The 25,474-nt window shown below is 46.1% G+C and overlaps 2 protein-coding genes across 2 annotated transcripts in view; both read left to right on the top strand.

Annotated features, from left to right (window-relative positions):
• The window catches only part of LOC119402311 (TNF receptor-associated factor 6-like), a 53,271-nt gene extending 46,697 nt beyond the window's left edge, over positions 1 to 6,574 (top strand). Inside the window, exon 3 of the mRNA XM_049418588.1 lies at positions 5,200 to 6,574. Within this exon, the coding sequence (XP_049274545.1) occupies positions 5,200 to 6,205 (1,006 nt within the window). The 3' untranslated portion in view covers positions 6,206 to 6,574. The remainder of the gene's footprint in view (positions 1 to 5,199) is intronic.
• LOC119403439 (TNF receptor-associated factor 6-like) lies at positions 1,266 to 25,255 on the top strand. Its single transcript, XM_049418587.1, has 2 exons — positions 1,266 to 1,795; positions 24,003 to 25,255. The coding sequence occupies exons 1-2, from the start codon at positions 1,508 to 1,510 to the stop codon at positions 25,113 to 25,115; spliced, it is 1,401 nt and encodes a 466-aa protein (XP_049274544.1). The 5' UTR covers positions 1,266 to 1,507; the 3' UTR covers positions 25,116 to 25,255.
• Positions 25,256 to 25,474: the final 219 nt, after the last annotated feature.

Here is a 25,474-nt window from a genome sequence, read left to right on the forward strand (position 1 = left end):
AGAAGCTCCTTTTAACCGTTAATGAACTCGTTTCGCAGAAATTACGGGGTTGGTGTCGGCGTAGTTCGTTGTGAGCCAAAAATCAGCGTTGTTCATGCGGTAAAAGTTGAGATAGATGTCAATAAATAAATAATAATAAGATAGTTTAAGCGGCAGTCGAAACAGAGCCTTCTGCGTGGCAAGGAGGGGTTCTACGGCACAGCTACGCTAGCGCTAGCAACTCCTTTAGAAAAAAAAATTCAGGAGCCGTTCACCAATCGGGGAAAGGGGAGCAAGCGAAGCTTGGCGTGGGCATGCTTGAAGTGCTGCTTTCCTTTATCCCCTTTCTTTCTTTCTCTCTTTCTTCCTGTCTCTCTTTCTGTCTTTCTTTCTTTCTTTCTTTCTAGGTATCGGTAGTCTCCGGAAGGCTGTTTTCGGGTGGAACCGGCATGGCGTCTTTCATGTTCTTTCCAGTGTTCGTTAGCCTGTAGAACGGCCCATCAAAAGGGTCATAACGCGATAACGGACACGCGGTTTAGGCATTTAGTTTTCTCGAAGTCGGAATCTTTCTGAAATGTCAAATTGCTGACATGGACCTTACGCGGTATCCAGCAGATCGCTTTTAGTCCGCCAACACGAAATATTGGAATGAAGCACTCGCACAAATTTCCCTGCTTCCCAATTGTATTTTGCATCGTATATAGAACGTATGCGTATGCTTCAGTTCAGTTCACACTGCGCGAGCATGGGCGCGTGGTCTTTTGTAACTCAACACCACGCCCCATGCTTGCCCATGTGTAATCGGTTCTTGTTTTTCCGTTACGCAAGTGATCCTTTCCTGCGTACGGTGTGCCAACTGAGTCTGATTAGGGGTTTCCCTTTACATGTTGTTGGCACGAATCACATGACCGGTGCTGCCTGCGCGTATCTTAAGGAGGTTATTATAAGTGTAATATTTTTATCTTTAACATCTTCTAATGAATACCTGTTCTCAGTGACTCGTAAAAAGCTGCATAAAGGTATATGTGAAGTTGCTCCACCTGAACCTCTGTAGCAAACCATGTACAGTGGAGGTCAAGAGCTAGGTGCGCTTAAGCGGGTGAAGAGAATGCAAGTGGCTACTGCCGCAACTGTTGGTACAGCAAAAAGGTATACAGGCCAATTCTAATTTAGCAGACGCAATGAAAACACAAAAACATCAGAAAGTAAAGCAATCTAAATTTTAAAAATGCGCAGGAATGACAAGGAGAAATAACTACATGCAATGACTCTATTGGCGCAAATGATTGAAAGGAAGACCCACGCTCGGGGCGCGTGTAATACGCTTATCTCTTTATCATACGCACTAGCACACGTCGCCGAGACGGCCGATAAGCGAGGTTCAATACGGCTTGCCAGTGTAGCTGCAACAGATATTGCTCAACAGAGCGGCGACGGCTCGTTCAAATAACAAGATAAGGCGGCGTAGTTCGCTCGAGCGAAACGCCCCCAGTTCGAACCTGTCCTTCAGAGTAGAAAGCCGCTTCTAATGATGGCGCCTGCAGCCCAGCAATACACACTGGTCGGATTCACGGAAGAATTAGACTGGAATCCTTTGCAATTTGTGAAGCCCCTTCCCAGAAATAGGCTGTGCAGTGTGTGCGGACTCGTACGCAAGACAACCGCGAATCTACCATGCGGCCACGTAGCGTGCCATTTCTGTTACGAACAGTGCAGAACGGCCGAAGGATATGCTTGTCCGATCGACGGCGAACACTGCCTGGAAGAGGACGTTGAGTGGAGGGACTTCCCTGCTGAAAATTTGCTGAAAAGACAGGTAAGCCAGCGATGCAAGAAGCTGCACAGCTGGTTCCGCAGCGGGTGTAATTAGCACGTTTGTACACCCACCGAAAGTAACGACGCCTTTCTGAAATCTCTTAACAAGATGAAGGTTGGCGACTGTTTAGGGAGCTTGTTTTAGGGGTTTTCCTTAGCCTATTTACAGCGGGCAAAGAACTAAAAAACGGAAGCGAAATAGGATACCAGAAGTTGTAACCAGTCAAATACCGACGGTGCGCATGTGGAAATAACTCGTATCATGCTAATCATCATCAACAACAGTAGGCGTTTAAATATTAAGCTATCAGAATCTATGCACTTTTATTATTGAATTTTTGAATAATATTTTGCCTGTAGCTGGCTCCACGCAATATTGAGGAACTACGAAAAGCGATATCGGGCCGACAAACGCGTTTCGGTAAGGCGGATAGATAATTATCTCGCGCGACAACTGTGTGCGAATATGGGAGCTAGAGAACGGTGATAACTGTCGTGTGATACTGACACGTCACTTCTATTACGGCCGTTCGACGTGCGCTATGCCGCATCACTGGCGTCGTAAAGCAACAGTTACTTTTCAAAGTTACTGAACGAGCGTAGGCGATAAACCGCTGGGGCGTCTTTAGTGATTACATGTTATACAGCCGAACGCTTACGTGGTAATCCCCTTGAGAACAAACATGAAAGCCGCTAGTAGTGGCAGCGCCGCTCCCACCAATACCGGCTGCCAGCTGTCCAACTGGAAATAATTCACAAGCGAAAGAATGCATTCATGACGTCGTTGATCACGTCACACGATAGAAGGAAAGAGCGCAATGCCGAGGGTGGAGGGGGTTCTGTAGAAGCCCTCTTTTTGCATTTCACAGAAAGGGAACCATACATTCGTAAAACGTGCACACTTCCGTAGGGCCTCTAGTGGGACCAATAATGTGTTCCAAGATTTGGCGCGATCATAGCCACAATCAAATAGGTGAAATAAGAAGGAAAATACTTTTTTTCCGGTGCTGGGATTCGAGCACGGGACCTCACGCTCCGTAGGCGAGGGTCTGCCGCCGGGCTACACACCCACGCCTAATGGATGTCAATACGTGTATATCTGAACTATACCAAAAAGTTGTACCAGCGGCGCAAACCAAACGTAGAAACAGAACACTTTCTATGCAGGCCTGCCTTTGAAATGAAATACCTGTCTTTGGAATTACATAAAATCAATTCTTTGTTACTGAGATGTCATGGCTGCCCTTGTAGTCTAGTGTTTATGGTGTTCGACAGCTCACATGAAGTTCGCGGGATCGAATCCTGGTCACGGCTGCCGCATTTAAATGGAAGCGAACTGCTTGGCGTCCATGTATTCAGGTTTAGCTGCTCGTACAAGAACACCCGGTGGTCAGAATTTCCGGAGGCCTCTACTACGGCGTCCCTCACAATCAAATCGCGGATTTCAGACGTAAAAGCCCAAAAAACAATAATTACAAATCATAATTCTTCATTGAAGGTGCCTTTTAATTTAAGTCAAGGTGTTTGGCTTCGTTTACATACTTGTATGTACTTCTAAATTCCTTGCATTGTCTACTGGGAAAGCTATCTGATTGTATGTGTCTTTATTTATTCTATGCATCCGCCTAGATATCATATGCCTATATGCCCATAATATATGTTGCAATGCATGGCAAACTCTTAGTAACTTTCCTGCAGTCGTCCTACTGAACGTTTACCAAATTGCCTGAAAAATATTATCATTTTTGCTTGAGTACATTGTGAATAATTTGAAAATCTCTTGCGAATGCCTCTGCAAAACCCGTTGAGTGCCCGGTTTCATTATGCACTTCAGTATGGGGCACGTGACTCTAGCTAAACCACTACGTTACGTAGTTATTGTGTATATGCATAACTTATTTATCTTCTCTTCATCCCTTCTTTTCTCGCTTTCCCTTTTCTCCTGTGCAGAGCAGTAAGCCAGATCACACTAGCTCAGGCCGACCTCTCTGTGTGCTAATAAATCATCTCTCCATCTAATTGATGTACTTGCTTTATCCAAGCACTGCCTTTCCTATCTCTAAGTCCAGCTTCGCAGCTTCACTATAATTTTTAAATAATTTACTACGCTTTCTTCGCCGCTCTATAGCTTCCTTTTTTTTTTTTACAAATACTGCTATCTCGATAGAACGAGATGTTTTTCTTTAGTCGGTTATTACCGTCGTTTTTACTCGTAGACTGTTCGCGCAATGGCGCCATGTGATGGTTAGTGAGAGTTAAGCGACAGTTCCTTCCACGTCTGTTGCGTGATAAACTTCCCCCGCACGGCGGTTAGTTTCTCGTGACTGTGCTGCGGATGCCTCCCCGTTCCCTCACATGCGTTTTTCGCCACTTGACCCTCGAAATGAAGTAGGGGTGGGTTTCTGCCTTGTTTTTTAGCGTGGTTAGAAGAAACTGTGTTCTGTAACCTGTGAATTGAAAGTTGAATAGCGTAGATAGGTGATGTAGTTGGTCCGGTATTACTCGAATTCTTAGGACGCAGGAAGCACACGAGACGAAAAAGGAGGCGACGCCTTGCGCGCTGAGCTCGCACATAACTGCACATTAAGCCCAAGAACCGTGGTATCCGTTCCATTTACAGCGAAGTTGTATGCCTCTCGTTGGACGGATAGTGTCGTGGCGTAAACACAAAACCCCAAGTTAACAACTGAAGGCAAACGGCGCGGTCCCATGCGTTCCCGGAAAAGATTAGCTTGCAGCTGATTTTGAAAGGCTCGATTGACGTCATTCGAAGCCCTCGTGTGAAGTGCAAACCGCATAATGGAAGATAACGGCGCCTACGAAAGAAGCGGAGCCCGTTCCTTCTGCCCGTGTGTGTTTCCCGCTTTCATATATAAAAAGCAGACCCGTCTAGCGACTAATTCACTTCATTTTTCAGTTCAGCCAATTTTTTTCTTAATGTTGTAGGTATATCCCAAGGTTTCTTTTTCTAACAAAGTTATCTTCCATTCTGCATTTGCTCTGCGATTCTGATGGTTTGTTGTGCTATAGAACGCGCATGCATATAAAGCCGCCCCTTTGTTTGTTTGGCTAAACCACCAGCACATGTATGTGCATGTACATATACACGTATATATATATAATACGTGTGCGCGTGCTTAGTGCGTGTGTGTGTGTGTGTGTGTGTGTGTGTGTGTGTGTGTGTGTAGAGAGAGAGAAAGAGAGAGAGAAAGAAAGAAAGCTCCTTGCTAGGCAAGTTTGTATTTTTAGGTTATTCTCTCTAACATCTTTCGGTGTGCCCTTCTTGTCTCCAATGCAGGTTAAATGCTGGAACCAACGACATGGCTGCGCATTTATGATGGCTGCCTCAAAGGTCTACCAGCACTTTCACCGAGAATGTGAATACCACTGTACACCCTGTCCAAGATGCTCAGCGGTGGTCTTATGCCGTGACATGGGCGAACATTTGAGAGCTTCATGCAACGCCCATGCAGCACCTCAAGAAACGGAGTGCGTGGAAAAGTTAAGCGACACTATTGAGAAAGTAATATCGACAGTTGTCAGGAGTGTAGTGCAAGAGCAGGCAGGTGAAATGAAGGCGCTTCTACAGCAAGTAGTTAGAGACAATGGCGCGGTTAATGACAGTCTCACTGAGGTTTGTCAAAGTGTTAACGTCCTCAAGGAATCAGTGAAACGAGAAATTGCTGGCGAGGTCTCCAAACAAACAAGAGAAGTCTGCCAATGTGTGAACTCCCTGAAGGAAACATTGAGCAAAGGTATAGCGCCTGTAGGACAAATTAGTGAAGTGACACATCGCGTGTTAGACGGCATTAACACACTACATGGAACGCTTAACAGTGAAATGGCTGACATAAAAAAGCAAAACGCCGAAGAGCTTCCTCGAGTTCGAGCTGCAATCGAAAGCGTGAAAGAAGATGCAGGAGCAAGCATGAAGACGATTCTGGAGATACAGAAGAAAGCACTAGCATACGCTGAAAAAAATGAAGGGCGTTGTGAATTTTTTGTTTCAGGAATAGAGTCGCTTGAAGCCGAGGCATTGAAAGATGACTTTCCCAGTTATTACTATGAGAAGGTCTACCTTCGTGGTTACAGCATATCTCCCGGTGTTCAGCTTAGCCGGAATGGGAAATGTGTGTTCCTTAGTCCATTGTTTACGCTTCACAGGGGCGAGCACGACGATGTGATTCTGTGGCCATTTCAGCATAAAATGAAGTTTGCTATTCTGCACCCTTTCAAAAACGCTCAAAAAGAAGAAATTCTTCAGACAAACCGTACTTTTGTAAATAATGACAAGCGAACATATTCAAGAATTATGCCTTTTGGCTTCACAGATCGTTTTAAATTAGAAGAACTGAAAGCTGACGGCTACGTGTGCAACGACAAGCTGCGTGTCGTAGTGGAGCTTCTTTAATCATCGCAGTACTGGACGTATATTAAGTGCACTTACAACGTGCAGGTGGTGCCTGAAGACGCCCGTTAAAACTTGTGCACTGCTCTACATATGGGCGCTGAAAAATCACAAAAAAAAACAGCACTTTCATCTTTTCAAAGCTGGAAAAAAGGATTCGAAGTAACGCGTTGTTTTTCGATATACGTTTTTCTTTAATATTAGGTACAAGCAGACGATCGAGCTGAAAAGGAAAATTACACAGAGCAAGACAGGTTAGCATTAGCCGTTACCACGTGATACCCTCAGCGGCGGTTATCTTCTGCGCATGTTCGCTACTTGATTGACTCGATTACTTCCAAGTAAATAAAGAACACGTATTTACTGTTTAAATATCTACACCATTCGCTCATTTTAATAAGTGTCCACGAACACCTTTAGGCGTTAGTAATGGTGAACGTGTGTTATGGAAAGAACGCAAAAAGGAGTTCAGACAGAAACCTGAAGCACCAGTGTTATAATAAAGGGGGCGCACTCCACGACACTGATATATCGAAGGGGTCATTTACGCTTGCACGTAAATACACAGCCCGAAGATACAGTAGTAAAGCAGTGCAACAAAAAAAAAACAAGGAATACAACCAAGGACCGAATTAAGAGACAGGGAGGACAGAACAGGTAAATAAGTTAAGATCATTAAACAAGTTATTTCGTTGTGCTCCATTTCTTGCTTATCGTTAGAAGTTGTGGTAACCTCAAATGATGCCCCTCGTCACCACCTTCCTGAACACGGTGCGATAAGCGCCGTCACCTGGCGCGCCGCGCCTGCTCCGCCATTCCTGGAGAACGGTATAAAAGCAGAGGCGATGGGCAGCCAATGGTGAGTGGTTGAAGGACGGTCGCGACAGCTGTTTGCGTGCGTACCGCTGATGCCATGGCAAGTGGTGTGAGTGCGTTTTATTGCACTATGAACACTTTCAGCTGGGTTTTGCCGTCGGCGTCACAGTCTTGTCCAGTATATATATATTTGGCTGTGCGTTTAGTTCAGCACAAGACTACTTCACTACATGATCACCATTAAATTCTACGCACTTTTCGTACCGCTGCACCAGTTTCTTTAGTCCCTCTGCATAGAAGTTCGCCGCCTAGGAATTCTGTGCTGCTTGAGTTCGTCGGTAAGCATTTTCTAGCGTTAGCTACGCTTGCCTAACCGGAGCCGATTTCGTGTGGATGTGTCATGAGCCGTGCTGAGCATGCGCGAGGATCCGTGATTTCACACAGTTGGGTCACCGGAGCTGGCATCTCATGCGCTCTCCGACACCGCCACGCGGGGCTCGCCGCTGCTTGTCTGCGCGTTCAGGAGGAGTGGCGTCATAGCCGCGGCAGACAAACTGCCGCCGGCGCGCGCGTAGACTCCGCAACCGCCGCGCGTGACTCGCCGCCGCCGGTCTGCGCTTTCCAGAGTGACGTCGTAGCTTTGGCAGACGTATTGGCGCCAGCGCGCGCAGCTATTCGCCTGCGGTGTGCAGTCGCCGTCTGACGCTGCGCTGGGGCCGCTTGATAGCGCCTCTGACTGGCATTTGCAGGTGCGTAACGCCATGGAGAAGGAGAGCGCAAATGCTGCTCAACGGCGCAGAACAGCCGAGAAGCTTATCTCATCGGATCCAGAAGTAGTTGCCTCGCAATTAGCGGTTCAGTGTGCGAAGAATGGACAGAAGAAGACTAATAATCCTAGACAATCTGGAAAACTAAGAATAATCAGCTGAACCTTAGCTAACGCTACGTATATCCTGGAATAGCCGAGCTAGGCCACTGCAAATTTTTTAGTACCCACCTTGCACGCACTCTGTGATATCTGAGCTTTTCAGTTACAATCGTGCAAATTGCAGTGCGGCTGACGAGAGGAAAATCATCCGACAGACGATTAACAGTCAGTCGTCGATCTAATCGCAAATCCCGGTTGACTCTTGAACATTTGTGCGGCCATTTGTGAAGTCTGGACACCATTTTATGACTTTTGCTTCACTCATCACTTCATGCCCATTAACTGTGCACAACTCCGCATACATTTGAGACGCTGACGATCATTTCGCAAGTAAAAATCAAATTACAGCTCGCATTTCACAACAGCCGCGAGCAACGATTTTTGCAGGCATTATCGTTTGCATTACACGACAAGCATACGAGTACTGAGTCAGAACAATAACTTGAGTACCTTCACGAAGAATTAACAGATGGCGCTACAGACATAGATCTTCAAATATTTAAATATTGAAAAAAACGGCCCTTACATTTTGACTAGCCGTCGAATAAAACCCACTCAAAAATATTTCGAACAAATATTTTCTGAAGGACACGACCGGGGATTTGAACCTTCGACTCCTCGCTCCGAAGCGCATAACGTTTAACGACTCGGCCACGGAGCATACGCCGTGCGGCATGCTAACGGCGAGCTATTTATATACACCATTTACCACTGACGGTACTCCGAGCTCTGAGGCCTTCAGCGTGCTCTTCTATCACCAGCGAGAAGGCGCGAAGGGTGTGCTTTAAAGGTCATCGCTTAGGCATATTGCGATGCGCGTGCGCCTTCTACCTCTCCGACCTCTACTTTTCCCTGCAAGACGTTGTCGCCCGTGCGCGCACACGTATGTCGTGATGGGGGCGGTTTGTACGTCGTGTGTTTTCACCGCATATTTTGCGTTGATGTTACAGAGCGTACGAAGCTGACCGCTCGCGGCAGCGGCCGCGTTTCCGAAAAGAGCGTGGTGCTCAAACACAAAAGCAACAACTGTGACAGATGTTAGCTCGCACTTGTCCTGTGTATACCTTGCGTCCGTTTCATGCGTACTTGTTGGTATTTGAGCAGCGCGCTTTCAGTGTCGAGCTGTGACAGTTGTTAGTTCGCGCTCGTCGTTTGCGTGTTCTTTTTTTGCGTTCTTTGACCTTGAGCAGCGCGCTACAAGTTACGAGCTGTTCGCCGTTCTTGGCGTGAAATTCCAATTTGCTGTTATTTCAGTTATTGCTTCGCGCTTGCAGCGAAATTGTGACTCTTTCTTACTTGTTCGCAATTTATTTTTTGTGGTTTTCTAAGTAGCTGATTTGGTCTACGGGCGCTCCTTTTTGCCAATAAGGCCTCGAGAGCCCTGCAAGGTAGAGATGAGAATAACATAGAGCAGGGGTCACAAACTCACCTCAGCTAGAGGGCCGCAGTGAGAAAACCCATTATCTCGATTTGCTGGGATGATGAAGGTTGGAGTGGGGGGGGGGGGGGGGCAGCTTTAGCAAAATGTAAGCTACTATTGCCACTTGAAAGAAGGCCTCTTGCATACCTGCTATATGGGTCAGTTTTGAACGGGATTAAGCGTCAGCTTTCCGGAAACATATTAATATTGATCTCGAGAATGTCTGAAATGTGGACGCCGATTCGGAATTACACAGTTCTTGTTCTACGCTGAAGTTTCAACAAATGGTGACCGGATAGGATGTGTTACACGAATAACAATTGAGACCAGTCACGCCTGTATAGCTAATTTGCATCCTTGCTCAGGCAATATTTCAAAAATGGTAGGAAGGCAGGAAGGCTGCAGGTACTGGGACATCAGTTCAAAAATTCGATGCGCTGCGTGATCAAAATCGGTTGTCGTGATCCTCTGCGAGTATTTTCTCGTGAGCGCGAAGGGCTGCTTTTTTTGCCGGCTATCTTGCACGTGTGGTGTACGTTGCTACCCACGCCTGATTTCGCGCAAGTGACTTCGGCAGGTAGTGACACGCGCTTGCTTATTTCACATCGATTATGCTAGTAAGCTGTTATATATTGCGGTTATATAGGTTAGGTAAGCTACTATATATTGCGCATGACGTTAATGGCGCAAAATATAAAGAGCACGGAGGCGGGGCCTAATGTAAACAGAGTGGCAATAGGCGCTGTTGGAGCGTTGGAGTGTTGAAGTCCATGCCGGGTGCAAGCGCATTGGACTAAATTGGGATGAAGTCCACAAATAGAGGAACCGAAATTTTGACCGTGAAGTGTACGAGTTGTCTGCTAAGTCAGTCAGTCAGTCAGTCAGTCAGTCAGTCAGTCGGTCGGTCGGTCGGTCGGTCGGTCGGTCGGTCGGTCGGTCGGTCGGTCGGTCGGTCGGTCGGTCAGTCGGTCAGTCAGTCAGTCAGTCAGTCAGTCAGTCAGTCAGTCAGTCAGTCAGTCAGTCAGTCAGCCAGTCAGTCAGTCAGTCAGTCAGTCAGTCAGTCAGTCAGTCAGTCAGTCAGTCAGTCAGTCAGTCAGTCAGTCAGTCAGTCAGTCAGTCAGTCAGTCAGTCAGTCAAGAACTTTATTGATAGATGCTGAGGAGTTTAATCCACGGGGAACACCCTAACAGTCGGTACCGTGGGCGACACCCGAGTCGGAGCGGGAACGTGGCGGCGTTCCGCTGCGTGACTTAATATGCCACATTCTTCACTCTGTTTCTCGTTACAGTGGGATTGAAATGTTGAATGGGTTACTCGCATTATTACGTTTCTTTAGTGATTTTTGTCAATTAAACGTGAATAGGGATGTGCTTTGAGTTCGTATTCAGTCTACGCCTACAAAAATAATTCCACATTTTTATTACCGCTGTAAATTCAGTTTCATCCTCTCACTTTTGCTTCGAGACTAAGCTGCACTTCGTGGTAGTGACATGCGAGCAGGAAACGTTTACTGGTAAGGACAGATGCAGTGATGCAGGCTAAGGAATGAAATGCAGCTTTGAAATCAAATAACACTTCTTGTTACTTCACCACTGGTGCAGCCATGTGGTTGGAAGGGAGGGGGGGTTCAAATACCTCTTCTTCCGCAATATTTTTCACATTACCGCGGGTATATAGACGCACACATAAAAACACACGCACGACCATGCATAAAGCTTTATCGAATCTCCAGAAAGAAATTTGTCGCTACGCCCCTGAACTTGTTCTACACATGGGCATGCATTCTACGCACTAAATCAAAATTTTCTACCTGAGAGATGTGCTGTATTGGAGTGATAGAGGCACTGCCCGCCTTATAATTGTGTCTTATATAAGCAACTCTTCAAATGAAGCAGTTGCTTCTGCAATGGTCATGTGCATGCGTTCATGCCGTGAAGCTAAACAGAGCATTCAGCGTAGAAAATTTGTCAGCAGTTAACGTATTCTCAGTATTGCGTCCGAAGGAGCGCCTGGAGCAGCCACTTGCATAAGAAGGTGGCGGCTTCAGCAGTGTTCTGCATTGTGGATGACCAGTTGACAATTACTAATAACTAAAATTGTTGCGGCTTAACGTCCCAAAACCACGACCTAATTGTGAGAGACGCCGTAGTGGAGGGCTCCCGAAATATTGACCACCTGGGGTTTTTTAACGTGCACCTAAATCTAGGCACACGGGCCTCAAGCATCCAGTTGAAGAGTAAGCCGCTCCTTTCCGCTGCGTTGTTCGCAACTCAACACGTACAATGAATTTTAAAGCTCACGTTAAAAGACAGGGCGTGCAAACACGGACACAAGACAGAAGAGAAGACACCACAAACGCTGAGTAACAACTCAAGAGGCGCGCAGTGGCGGTAAAGAAAGTAGGCACAAAAATTGATCTTTCCAGGCAAAAGGCGACACCTATCAATCCGCACGAGTGGGGGTCTATGTGGGAAATAACTGTGCAGGCATTTGATTTCTTCTTCATGCAAGTCAGTCAACGTTTGTCTCAAGCACGTGCTACCGCTGTTATCAATATGACATGCCTCAATTATTAGACGCGTTTCTTTATCCCTGCGTCCAAACAATACTGCGCATCGATCGAATTTCTGCGTGCATTTACACTCTGCGCATACGCACATTTACCAAGTTTACGACGCTGCTAGATAGATAGAAATGGTCAAAGTGCCTTTGGTTCCCTTAGTAGAGATTCGTCTTTTAAATAATCTGCACTGGTTCATGTATTAGATGTAGATTAGGAGTGTATGCATGGAAACGGGCGTATATATGCAGCTACCTGGAACGTCTGGTTCATGTTACACATCGCGGTGCTGATACTGGTGTGCACTTTTGGGACAATGTCCGATGTCTGTCGTCATTTCCTTATCTCGTTAGAGTCTGACTTGGATCATATGTTGAGGAAGAGATTTATCATCTTGCGGAAGATGCACTGCATGATGTTAATTACAGGCGGGAGGATGGATTACAATCAACATATTTCCCTTTCGCAAACCTTTTCTGTATTGTTTATTTTAACATTATACTTTTATACTTTATCAAATACATCAGACAGCAGGTCAACCCTATCTACTAAAATTCCTGCAGAAGACATCAGATAACTAGATAGAAGCTAAACTGAATCAAATAAGAAATAAAACACTGAAGGAACTTTTCTTGCCCTCAATGCTCCATCATAAGTCACTTTGGTTCAGACAGGTAAACGGACACTGTTATGAATTATGCAGAGAAAATTAGATCAAAAATGAGATACTGAAGCCGATTTATTTTTAGATGCGAAGCAGCTTTTGCGCTGGGCTTTGTCCGTAGTTCCAGTGGCGACCGTCCGATTTCTACCACCTAGCATAGCCATCTGTGCGCGCGCTCGCGCCAAGGAGAAGTCTTCTTCTTGTTCTTCGACTGCCTTGATGATGATACGTGCATTGCACTTTAGGGGCCCGGGCTACCGTATGCTGTCCTAGCTTGGCGTAACACAGACAAAACCATGTGTGGTCGCACGCGCTAGTGGATTCGGGCCTGGGTAAGGGGCGGGGTAAGACGCTGTGGCCTCCCCCTTACGCTCTCTCAGCAATCATGTGATGGCGGCGGCGAAAGAGATTCGGCAGACGCGCGATGAACCCGCGTGTCGTGCTCCAACAACAGGAGTAACAGCAACAGTAACTACAGTCAATTCATGGTGTGCTCCATTTGCAAGGACGCATTAACATCGGGCAAGGTGCCCGTGATGAACGGGACTTTAAGTCGACCCATGCGCTGCTTCGCATCCCCACATGGTTGCCCTTAGTGGGAGATCGTGAAATTTTTTCCTCATCCTGCACCAGAAGGCAATTTTTACTCAGCCATAGGGTTCAGCTACATTCTCTAAACTTGGGAAAATTGGCGTCTTTTCCTTTAATTGACACACAATGAACCTTAGGACCACACGCTGCAGAACTGTTTCCGACTGAAGTAAGTTTCGTGAACTCGCTGTACCCGGCTTGCACAGACAGTGTCTTAGAAAAAGCGCTTAGAAAAAGGCTGGTTATGACACATTTGATCCTCATTCAGCTTTGACATTCAGCATTGCATTGAAGAGGCTAAGTGCACTTTCTGGAAAGAACACTAAGTTCGCCTGTCTGACACGGACATTTTTCACAACAAATAAGTTTCCGAAATAAAAACGTGCAGTGTTCAAGCGATCAGTGATGTATCTGAAGGTGACCTCAAGTGGTTGAGTCAACTACGCAGGACATGCCAATGTGTTAGCAAAAAATAACACTGCTACAACGCAACTGTTCCTATCGCGAGTGACCTTCAGTGTTGCGTGCATGCACAACAACTACAGCGCTCACCTCGGCTATAAAACACAACATAGCAGCTCTTGTTTGCCTCACTAGTATGTCTGAAGGAAATCACAGCTGAGCCAGCTAAAAAATCCCGCACCACGCGGTAATTGCAACAAATGAGATCAGGAAATAAAGAGTGCCACGAACTTTTCTGATTCTCATAGCTACGTATCAAGGCAATCAACCCTGAGCCATCTATGAACCACACCCACGCTGCCCATTTATTTGCAGACATTACATTGACAATGAAGTGCACAAAGAGCATGTCTTATTTTAGCATGCCTAAATAAGAGCATGCCTCCAGTTACGGAAACTCACATATTTCGACTAAACGCAGCACTCTACACTAACTGAAGGGATGGCGGAGTGGTAGGTGCTATTAGATGGCAGACTTACACATCTTCAATCGACTCTTTGCCACATGGGTCAATGTTAAAGACCGTACCGTCTTTAAACCAGACCCAGATGCATAATAGATAGATCATACGCACTTGCACCACCATCTATCATGAACTTTAGTTCGATGTTCATTGCATGCCGAACAGCATTTGCCCAGTGTTCAGCTGTTTCGTCCGCAGCTTCTTCCGTCAGATTCTTCTGCGTGGCAAGCAGATGTTCTACCACAGAGCCACTCCATTGCTCGGAACTGCACTGAAATTAACTTTAATGTTTCACAAACATACGTGTCCTGGCTACAGGTGTCACAGTACGGAATCTACTATCGCAGTAAAACGGGGTACAAGCGTATATGGCCATCAGACGTCACACCATGTGAACTGCATAGAGAGTTGGTCGCTTAAAGCCGACCACCCATTTCAAAAGGCACACACATTACTGCGCGCATTCCCTTACGAACAGGCAGTGCGTGCATCGCAACTTTGAAAAAGTATCACGCCCGTAATTGCTGCTGGTTTAAAGCATGCCACCCATTACGAAGGGCGTACACATTAGTGCGCGCATTCTCTTACACGCACGTAGTGGGTACTCTGTTGTCATAAAAGCGCTGCTGACGGCGGAAACCTTTATCTTTACTATAGGTATGTCGAGTGTGTGTGTGTGAGACCAGGCGACTGAACATAATGTCAAGCGAAACAGAGCACGATGAGGATGGCGCCGGATGTAGCTATCGCGTTCAGCTCTTAAAGGCGAAGCTTTAGCATCCCCCAATTTTTTAATATTTATTTGGTGCGCGCGCGCCAGCTGCGGGTGAGGAAGGTATTTTATTGGTGAGGAGGGGTTTTTGACACACCCCCAGCTACACAGGCCAGTCAATAAAAGCTTCGCTCGAAAACATGAACAGGTATAGCGCTTACGCGCAGAAACAGCCGAGCAGACCAACACAAGAGGCCAGAGCGGCAGCACTCTATCCTCTTGTGTCGGCCTACTCGGCCGTTTCTTCTTCCCTAATGCGCTATACCTGTTCAAGTACGACGAACCAACTCGTCGAATCTTCAACACTAGTGCTCGCTTGCAAACCCTTAGTAGTAGTAGTAGTAGTAGACTTTTATTCAGCCAAATTCATAGGCCGAGCATTTCGACCGCCTGCGCGATCAGTCGACGCTGTTCTTCTTCACCTTCGGCGCCGATCCAGTCGAGCGAGGTGGTGATGGAAAGGAAAGCCTTATACGAATGTCATCTAATGCAAGGAGTCTCCGTAATGCATGTATTGTTGCGTGCAGTAGCGTTCAATCACGCCAGGCATCAAGACATGTGAATTGCACAAGGAATGAGGGGTTCGTAGGCCCACCCATCACAATCGTTGGCCAAAGGAGGCCAAGGCCTCCTATGGGGGCGTTGGCCTGTGCCATTGAAATGGGTGGGCCTATACTTATGGGTGGCCTATGTCTAAGCGAGACCTCCAAAGGAGGCGTTGCTTATACATCTCAGTTATCATCATCAGCAAAAGCATCAACAAAAATGTGCAGCTGCGTTGGCTCGAGTGTTGCCTTACGAAAGCGTACAATGGGTACGTCGCTAATTTGCAAAAGGAGGTATTATCCCTTTGCGCGTCAGCGGGTCACATACGTTCCACTTTTCCGTCTACAGAAAATTGCCACTCCCCCCCCCCCCACATTAATACTCGCATTTAGCGATAAGTTGACTGGCTGCAATCTTACCTAATTATGTCTATGCAAGCTAGAGAAAAATAGTTTTAGTGCAGTTTTGGTAGGTGGCAGTAGTGCCACAGTGCCATTCAAGTTTGTTCCATTTTTTACGGAAGCTTGTAAATTTTAGTCTTGTTGAGATAAAAAATAAAAGCTGTTATTCAGGATGCCAGGTAATTTTATTCTTTTTCTGGATTACTAGAGAGATGATTTCAACTCGCAGTAAACGTGTTTATTTTGTAGATTTCTGCAGTAACTTGATTGTTAAATGCCTCAAAGTACAGTACTATGGGAAACTGCCGCGCTCTTCGGTAAGCCTAGTTGTCAACAATGCTGATGGGAAAAATTTTCTTGATATCATATACCTCTTGAAAAGTGGGCAGGTATTCAGGGACAGCATCAGTACTCGACCTTTTTGACAGTGAAAGAAGGGAAAACAAAATCGACAAAAAAATGGTTGATGTATGCACCGAAGCGAGCTTTACAGGAACAGACCACGCCCCTTAAGGCCTGTAAGGCGAATATGCATGTGCTATTCTGCTGCTGCAAATGAGGTACCCACAAAGTTCCTGTGCAAAACTTGGCCACGGCTCCTCTGCGCCACGTGGTTTGCCCGTTTGATTCCAAATACCCGGTGATGTGGTCGCATGATGGTACCTTCATGAGTGAGTGGGACACACGTGTCCGACTTTTTCCAGCCATGTACTAGCTTGATTTTGATGAAATTTGTTTTATACTATTTCTTTGTTGTCTATATGGATATCCCACAGCCGGTTTTCGTAGCATCGTGTCAAAAATATAGGCGAACCTACAAAAGGTTTTGGTGTAGTGGGCACTTCACAGGTGAACTTGCAGCAGGCATTGTAGGATAGCTTGAAATGACAAACTTTTCGCGTACCGACGTTACCTTTCTTGCGGCACTGTCGAAGTGTCTTACCAGAAGCGAAGGGAGGCTACGGATTGAGAACGCGATGCGGATGGGGTCCGGTTACGCTATCGCGTTCTACTGTTGGGACAAAGCCCAAGTGTCCTGCAAGTTTTTATTGACCATTTTTTTTATCCTAATTAAGACCTTTTGACGTCATCTAGTCCTGAATGACCTTGCGCGAATCAGTCGCAGGCGCCGCTTCTTCCATCCCCGAGTGGCGCGAGTGTCCTCGTCTTATTTGCCTGTCTTCGTACCCCGAAAGGCATCCATGAACCCATCCACGAAGCTCTCCTCTTTGCCGATGTGCGTCGCTATCAGGTACTGAGCTTTCCCTAACGGCTGCTTCAAATCTTTCATCCGACCACTCACGAAGGCGTCGTGGTGAGAAGAAACCGCCGTGCCTGTGCAAACAGTCGATAGGGTATTCCGCTTTCACCGAGGTTTCATCCAGATACAAGATATTTCGATCTTCCTTCTGCACCTGGCGATGCCATGAAGGTACATCTGCTGCGAAGCGACGATGTCGTCCCGTTCAATCAGCAGCGAGTTCGGGCGCCTGTTCGCATACGTGAACCAGATTTCATGGAGCACGTGGACCAAATTCCGCGGCATCAGTAAAATGCCATAGCCGCTAGCGCTGAAATCTGCGGCAGCCACATTCACTCTCGGTATGTCATTGCGGCTAAAGAAGCCGTGCAGGAGAGACGGCAACATGCACTATATGAAATCGTCGCACACTTCTGTGCGTCGTCTCTTGCCCGCGCTTTGCGGACTCTTTTGGAACGGCGTCGAAGTATTTTCGCCGTTATACTTATCATCTCCTTCACCTCCAACACTAAGCACACGAAGACTCCAAGAGGATGGCACAGTGTCGCGGCCGTTTCTTCTAAGCTGCGCTTCGGGTGCAGACGCCGCAAGCCGACGGTGTCCGGGATCACATCCCATAGCTAGCTAAAGATCACCCCGCCGCATTTGTTCTTTTTGTACCATCGGCGTGGCGTGGATGGTAACGAACCACAGTCCTGAGTCAATAACGACAAAGAGCACATTCCAATCTCACCTGGCCGTGCTCCAAGGCGGAAAAGAGGCGGTAATGCGATAAACCAGGATCACAGGGGTGGGTGAAGACCTGGAAGAGCAGAAATTCCCCGTCAGCTATCAAGTTGCAGCACACTACTCCAGCTGATAAATGATTCCTTTCACCGGTCGTATTCTAACGGGGAAATGAACTTCAGATAAGGTTTACAGTCGATCAGGACAAAGACGTACTGAGGAACTACGTTTCGGCGCGCACTCTCCCAGAAACGTTGGGCTCGAAGCCCTCTCTGCAAGCGCAAGGTGGTTGCCCGCGACGTCCCATTGACACGGCGGCGCCATTGGTTGGAAGTGGGTCTTTTAACGGGAAAAATACAAACTATCTCGACTTGTAACGTAGTATAGACTCCGTAGTCTTTAGTAACTTCTTTCTCTCTCTTTTTTTATCTCTCCAGCAATTTCTTCTCGAATTTTCGTCAGTTATGATCACTCGTTTCTTCTTGCGAACATCAGTAGTGACATTGAAAACTTGCTCAACGAACGCGCTGGGGACAATGGCGTTTTTATAACGTATGCGAAAACATTGCGCACTGGATTTTGGTTACATCACCAAGGTATGTGCAAGCTGGTAGCGCCTCTTCCATACATACCTAATTGCCCAGAAAATGGCAGCTCCTTCCTATCGTCGCCATGTGCGTGTCGGGGGTAAGCTAACAGCAAGCAAAAAATGAGATTACATTCGGAAGTGGAAACGATGGCCCACTTATACTGTACATGGTACTAAATTATGTAATATTTCCCAGGGTGTATCCTCATTACTTGATTTCGATAGCTATGCGATTTTTTTTGTCTTTAAGGTTTGGTAATGGCCGCATGAAAGGCAACAGGAAGACGAAATAAAGAATTATTTTTTGTGTAAGCTGCCTTTTATTATCTAAATATTGCACTTGTACTACACACCAAAATACATTACACGCACAAAAAAAAATACGATGTCACAAATGCTGACGAGTGTAATGGTCGTGAAATTTGAATAGTCATGTAGCACAATGAAAGGGAAAGCGATGGTGCAAACACTAGCCGTGGAAGGGTTACTTTTGAAGCTGTACACAAGGCTGCGGCTCCTCACGTGGCGTTCCGCACTTATCGTCACGAAGGGCGACAGCAAAACCAGTATGCAGTCAAAAGTATGCTGTATAAGGGCTGCTGTGAGCTAGTTTAGTTTTAGTCAAGTGTTGGCTCCAGTAACGGCACATAGGCGAAGAAATAGTCAGCGCATAGTACGCGAGAAATAACTAAGCAAAAGTGAGCGATGGTTTGTTGACCCGACAATGCACCAATAAACAGAAGAAAACATAAACTGCCTGCGTACGCCGGTCGTCATATAGTGAGAGACCGAAGCATGTCACACAACTTTTTAGCAATACTCCAGATTTGCCGCTAAGTAAATAGGTAATTTCGCCACCTTAACCAATAAATATTGCAGAAATAATATTCGTTGTGTTGTATGAGTACTATATAGATGAAACGAACGACAATTTTTCATTTTAGGCATTCGTTCTCAGTTTCGAAAACAAGAATTGCACGTGACACTGCATAATACGTTAGCGCAAGTACAGCCAATGAAAAAAGAGGAAACCCACGTGGCAAGCACAGTTTTCGTATGCCGTCCATTTACGCTGTTATGTAGAGCAGTGTTACCACGTTGTCCAACTTTCCACATTACAGAAGTGATCATTGTGCACAAGCTCTTTTATGCCCAAACATTCCTTGGCAATGTCTCCAGGGAAAAACTCGCGCGCGCGGGTACTTTAACTAACAACTTGACAGCGCCGTAAAGCACAAGTGCGACGGACCTGAAGTTCATGCCATACGTAACTGGAAAAAATATCACAGGGAATGGAGATCCCGCGAATAGCTTCTTCTACAAAAGCAGAGCTGCTACAATTAACGATAGGATAACTCTTGGTGCGATATCAGTACAAGTTAACGAACACCAGATGGCCGAAATTTCCGGAGCCCTCCACTACGACGTCTCTCATAATCGTATCGCGGTTCTGGCTCGTAAAACTCCAGATATTATTATACTTTGTGCAAGAAGAAAGCAACACATTACAGTTATCACGAATACCTAAAGCAACTGTTGGTACAGCATGCAGGTATACAGGCCACTTCTGCTTTAGCAGATGCAATGAAAACAGAAAAATATCAGAAAGTAGATTAAATAATCTAACTTTAAAATTGTTGGAATAAGGACAAGGGAAAATAACTACATACAATACCTCTATTGGCACAAATCACTGAAAGGTAGACCGATGCTCGGGGCGCCTACAATACGCTTATCACTTTATCACACGCGCCAGCACACGTCGACGAGACGGCCGATAAGGGAGGTTCAATACGGCTTGCCAACGTAGCTGCAACAGATATTCCTCACCAGAGCGGCGACTGCTCGCTCAAATAGCAAGACGGCGTAGTTCGCTCGAGGAAAAAGGCCCCAGTTCGAACCTACCCTTCAGAGTAGAAAGCCGCTTCTAATGATGGCGCCTGCAGCCCAGCAATACACACTGGTCGGCTTCACGGAAGAATTAGACTGGAATCCTTTGCAATTTGTGAAGCCCCCTCCTAGAAATAGGCTATGCAGTGTGTGCGGACTCGTACGCAAGACAACCGCGAACCTGCCATGCGGCCACGTAGCGTGCCATTTCTGTTACGAACAGTGCAGAACAGCTGCAGGATACGCTTGTCCGATTGCCTGGAAGACGACGCTGGCTGGATAGACTTCCCTGCTGAAAATCTGCTGAAAAGAGAGGTAAGCCAGCGATGCAAGAAGACGCGCAGCTGGTTCCGCAGTGGGTGTAATTATCACGTTTGTACACGCACCGAGAGTAACGATGCCTTTCTGAAATCTCTTGACAAGATGAAGGTTGGCGACTGTTTAGGCAGCTTGTTTTAGAGGTCTTCCTTAGCCTATTTAAAGCGGGCAAAGAACTAAAAACCGGAAGCGAAATGGGATACCAAAAGTTGTAACCAGTGAAAGACCGACAGTGCGCATGTGGAAATAACTCGTATCATAATAATCATCATAAGCAGCAGGCGTTTAATTATTAAATTGTCAGAATCTATGTACCTTTATAGTTGAATTTTTGAATAATATTTTGCCTGTAGCTGGCTCCACGCAATATTGAGGAACTACGAAAAGCGATATCGGGCCGACAAACGCGTTTCGCTAAGGTGAGTAGATAAGTATCTCACGCGACGAATGTGTGCGAATAAGGAAGCTAGAGAACGGTGATAACCGTAGTGTGATACTGACACGTCACTTCTATCTCGGCCGTTCGACGTGCGCTGTGCCGCATCACTGGCGTCGTAAAACAACAGTTACTTTTCAAAGTTACTCAACGAGCGTAGGCGATAAACTGCTGTGACGTCTTTAGTGATTACATGTTATACAGTCGAACGCTTACGTGGTAATCCCCTTGAGAGCAAACATGAAAGCCGCTAGTAGTGGCAGCGCCGCTCCCACCACTACCTGCTGCCAGCTGTCTAACTTGAAATAATTCATAAGGGAAACGACGCATTCATGACGCCATTGATCACGTTAGACGATAGAAGCGAAGAGCGCAATATCAGGGGGGGGGGGGGCTTGTAGAGGCCCTCTTTTCCCATTTAACAGAAAAGGGAAGCATACTTTTGTAAAGGGTGGACACTTCCGTAGGGCCGAGCGGCCGATATATTGCACTGCTGCCAGTGCCTCTAGTCGGACCAGTAAGGCGTTCCGAGATTGGGGGTGACCATAGCCATAATCAAATAGATTAAATAAGAAGGAAAATACTCTTTTTTTTCGGGTGCTGGGGTTTGAACATGAGACCTCGCGCTCCGTAGGCGAGTCTCTACGACCGGACTACACAACCACACCTAATTAATGTCAATACGTGCATATCTGAACTATAACAATACGTTGTACCTGCGGCGCAAACCAAACATAGAAAAAGAACACTTCCTATGCAGGCCTGCCTTTGAAATGAATTAGCTGCCTTTGGAATGACATAACAGCAATTCTCCTTTGTCAATGCGATGTCATGGCTGCCCTGGTAGTCTAATGTTTATGGTGCTCGACAGCTCACCTGAAGGACGCGGGATCGAATCTTGGTCACGGCGGCTGCATTTCAAAGGAGGCGAACTGCTTGGGGTCCATGTATTCAGATTTAGCGGCACGTACAAGAACACCCGATGGTCAGAGTTTCCGGAGACCTCTAATACGGCGTCCCTCACGCTCAAATCGCGGATGTCGAATGTAAAAGGCCAACATATAATAATTAGAAATCATAATTCTCCAATTAAGGCGCCTTAAAATTTAAGTCAAGGTGCGTGGCTTCGTTTACATACGGGTATGTACTTCTAAATCCCTTGCATTGTCTACTGGGAAAGCTATCTGATTGTATGTTTATATATTTATTCTATGCATCCGCCTAGATATCATATGCCTATATGCCCATAATATATGTTGCAATGCATGCCAAACTCTTAGTAACTTTCCTGCAGTCGTCCTACTGAACGTTTACCAAAATGCGTGAGTATAACATCATTTTTGCTTGAGTACATTGTGAATTATTTGCAAATCTCTTGCGAATGCCTCTGCAAAACCCGTTGAGTGCCCGGTTTCATTATGCACTTCAGTATGGGACACGTGACTCTAGCGAAACCACTATGTTACGTAGTTATTGTGTGTACGCATTACTTATTTATGTTCCCATCATCACCATTCATACCTCCTTTTTTCGCTTTCCCTTTTCTCCTGTGCAGAGTAGTAAGCCAGAGCACACTAGCTCAGGCCGACCTCTCTGTGTTCTAATAAATCATCTCTCCATCTAATTAATGTACTTGCTTTATCCAAGCACTGCATTTCCTATCTCTAAGTCCAGCTTCGCAGCTAAACTATAATTTTAAAATAATTTACTACGCTATCTTCGCCGCTCTATAGCTTCCTGTTTTTCTTTAGTCGGTTATTACCGTCGTTTTTACTCGTAGACTGTTCGCGCAATGGCGCCATGTGATGGTTAGTGAGAGTTAAGCGACAGTTCTTCCACGTCTTGCGTGATAAACTTCCCCCCGCACTGGGCGGTTAGTTTCTCGTGACGTGCTGCGGATGCCTCCCCGTTCCCTCACATGCGTTTTTCGCCACTTGACCCTCGAAATGAAGTAGGGGTGGGTTTCTGCCTTGTTTTTTAGCGTGGTTAGAAGAAACTGTGTTCTGTAACCTGTGAATTGAAAGTTGAATAGCGTAGATAGGTGATGTAGATGGTCCGGTATTACTCGAATTCTTAGGACGCAGGAAGCACACGAAACGAAAAAAGAGGCGACGCCGTGCGCGCTGAGCTCGCACATAACTGCACATTAAGCCGAAGAACCGTGGTATCCGTTCCATTTACAGCGAAGTTGTATGCCTCTCGTTGGACGGGTAGTTTCGTGGCGTAAACAAAAAACCCCAGGTTAACACCTGAAGGCCAACGGCGTGGTCCCATGCGTAACCGAAAAAGATTAGGTTGCAGCTGATTTTAAAAGGCTCGCTTGACGTCATTCGAAGCCCTCGTGTGAAGTGCAAACCGCATAATGGAAGATAACGGCGCCTACGAAAGAAGCGGAGCACGTACCTTCTGCCTGTGTGTGTTTCCCGCTTTCATATATAAAAGGGAGACCCGTCTAGCGACTAATTCAGTTCATTTTTCAGTTCAGCCAATTTTTTTTCTTAATGTTGTAGGTACATTCCAACGTTTCTTTGTCTAACAAAGTTATCTCCCGTTCTACAGTTGCTCTGTGATTCTGATGGTTTGTTGTGCTATAGAACGCGTATTCATATAAAGGCGCCCCTTTGATTGTTTGGGCTGCTGTGCCCTTTGTTCCTTAAGCGCTATACCGCCAGTACATGTATGTGCATGTACATACACACGTATATATATGATATGTGTGCGCGTGTGTGCGTGCATGTGTGTTTGTGTGTGTGTGTGTGTGTGTGTGTGTGTGTGTGTGTGTGTGTGTGTGTGTGTGTGTGTGTGTGTGTGTGTGTGTGTGTGTGTGTGTGTGTGTGTGTGTGTGTGTGTGTGTAGAGAGAGAGAGAAAGAAAGGAAGCTCCTTGCTAGGGAAGTTTGTATTTTTAGTTTAATCTCTCTAACATCTTTCGGTGCGCCCTTCTTGTCTCCAATGCAGGTTAAATGCTGGAACCAACGACATGGTTGTGCATTTATGATGGCTGCCTCAGAAGTCCACCGGCACTTTCATCGAGAATGTGAATACCACTGTACACCCTGTCCAAGATGCTCGGCGGTGATCTTATGCCGTGACATGGGCGAACATGTGAGAGCTTCATGCAACGCCCATGGAGCACCTCAAGAAACGGAGTGCGAGGAAAAGTTAAGCGACACTATTGAGAAAGTAATATCGACAGTTGTCAGGAGTGTAGTGCAAGAGCAGGCATGTGAAATGAAGGTGCTTCTACAGCAAGCACTTAGAGACAATGGCGCGCTTAATGACAGTCTCACTGAAGTTTGTCAAAGTGTTAACGTCCTCAAGGAATCAGTGAAACATGAAATTGCAGGTGAGGTCTCCAAACAAATAAGAGAGGTCTGCCAATGTGTGGACTCCCTGAAGGAAACAATGAGCGAAGGCATAGCGCCTGTAGGCCAAATTAGTGAAATGACACATCGCGTGTTAGACGGCATTAACACACTGCATGGAACGCTTAACAGTGAAATGGCTGACATAAAAAAGCAAAACGCCGAAGAGCTTCCTCGAGTTCGAGCTGCAATCGAAAGCGTGAAAGAAGATGCAAGAGTAAGCACAAAGACGATTCTGGAGATACAGAAGAAAGCACTAGCATACGCTGAAAAAAATGAAGGGCGTTGTGACTTTTTTGTTTCAGGAATAGAGTCGCTTGAAGCCGATGCATGGAAAGACCGCTGTACCATTTATTATTATGAGAAGGTCTACCTTCGTGGTTACAACATATCTCCCGGTGTTTCGCTTAACCGGAATGGGAAATGTTTCTTCCTTAATCCATTGTTTAGGCTGCACAGGGGCGAGCACGACGATGTGATTCCGTGGCCATTCGAGCATAAAATCAAGTTTGCTATTCTGCACCCTCAAAAAAACGCAGAAAAAGAAGAAATTCTTAAGACAAACCGTACTTTTGTAAATACTGAGAAGCCAGCAGATTCAAGAACTATGCCTTTTGGCTTCCTAAATCGTTTTAAATTAGAAGAACTGAAAGCTGAGGGCTACGTGTGCAACGACACGCTGCGTGTCGTAGTGGAGCTTCTTTAATCATCGCAGTACTGGGCGTATATTAAGTGCACTTACAACGTGCAGGTGGTGCCTGAAGACGCCCATTAAAACTTGTGCTCTGCTCTACATATGGGTGCTGAAAAATCGCAAAAAACAGCACTTGTATCTTTTCAAAGCTGGAAAAAGGGATTCGAAGTAATGCGTTGTTTTTCGATATAAGTTTTTCTTTAATATTAGGTAGAAGTAGCCGATCGAGCTGAAAAGGGAAATTATACAGAGCAAGACAGGGTTAACATTAGCCGTTGCCACGTGATGCCCTCAGCCGCGGTTATCTTCTGCGCATGTTCGCTACTTGATTGACTCGATTACTTCCAAGTAAATAAAGAACACGTATTTAC

Source organism: Rhipicephalus sanguineus, chromosome 8, assembly GCF_013339695.2.
Source record: "Rhipicephalus sanguineus isolate Rsan-2018 chromosome 8, BIME_Rsan_1.4, whole genome shotgun sequence".
In the NCBI taxonomy this organism is placed as follows: Eukaryota; Metazoa; Arthropoda; class Arachnida; order Ixodida; family Ixodidae; genus Rhipicephalus; species Rhipicephalus sanguineus.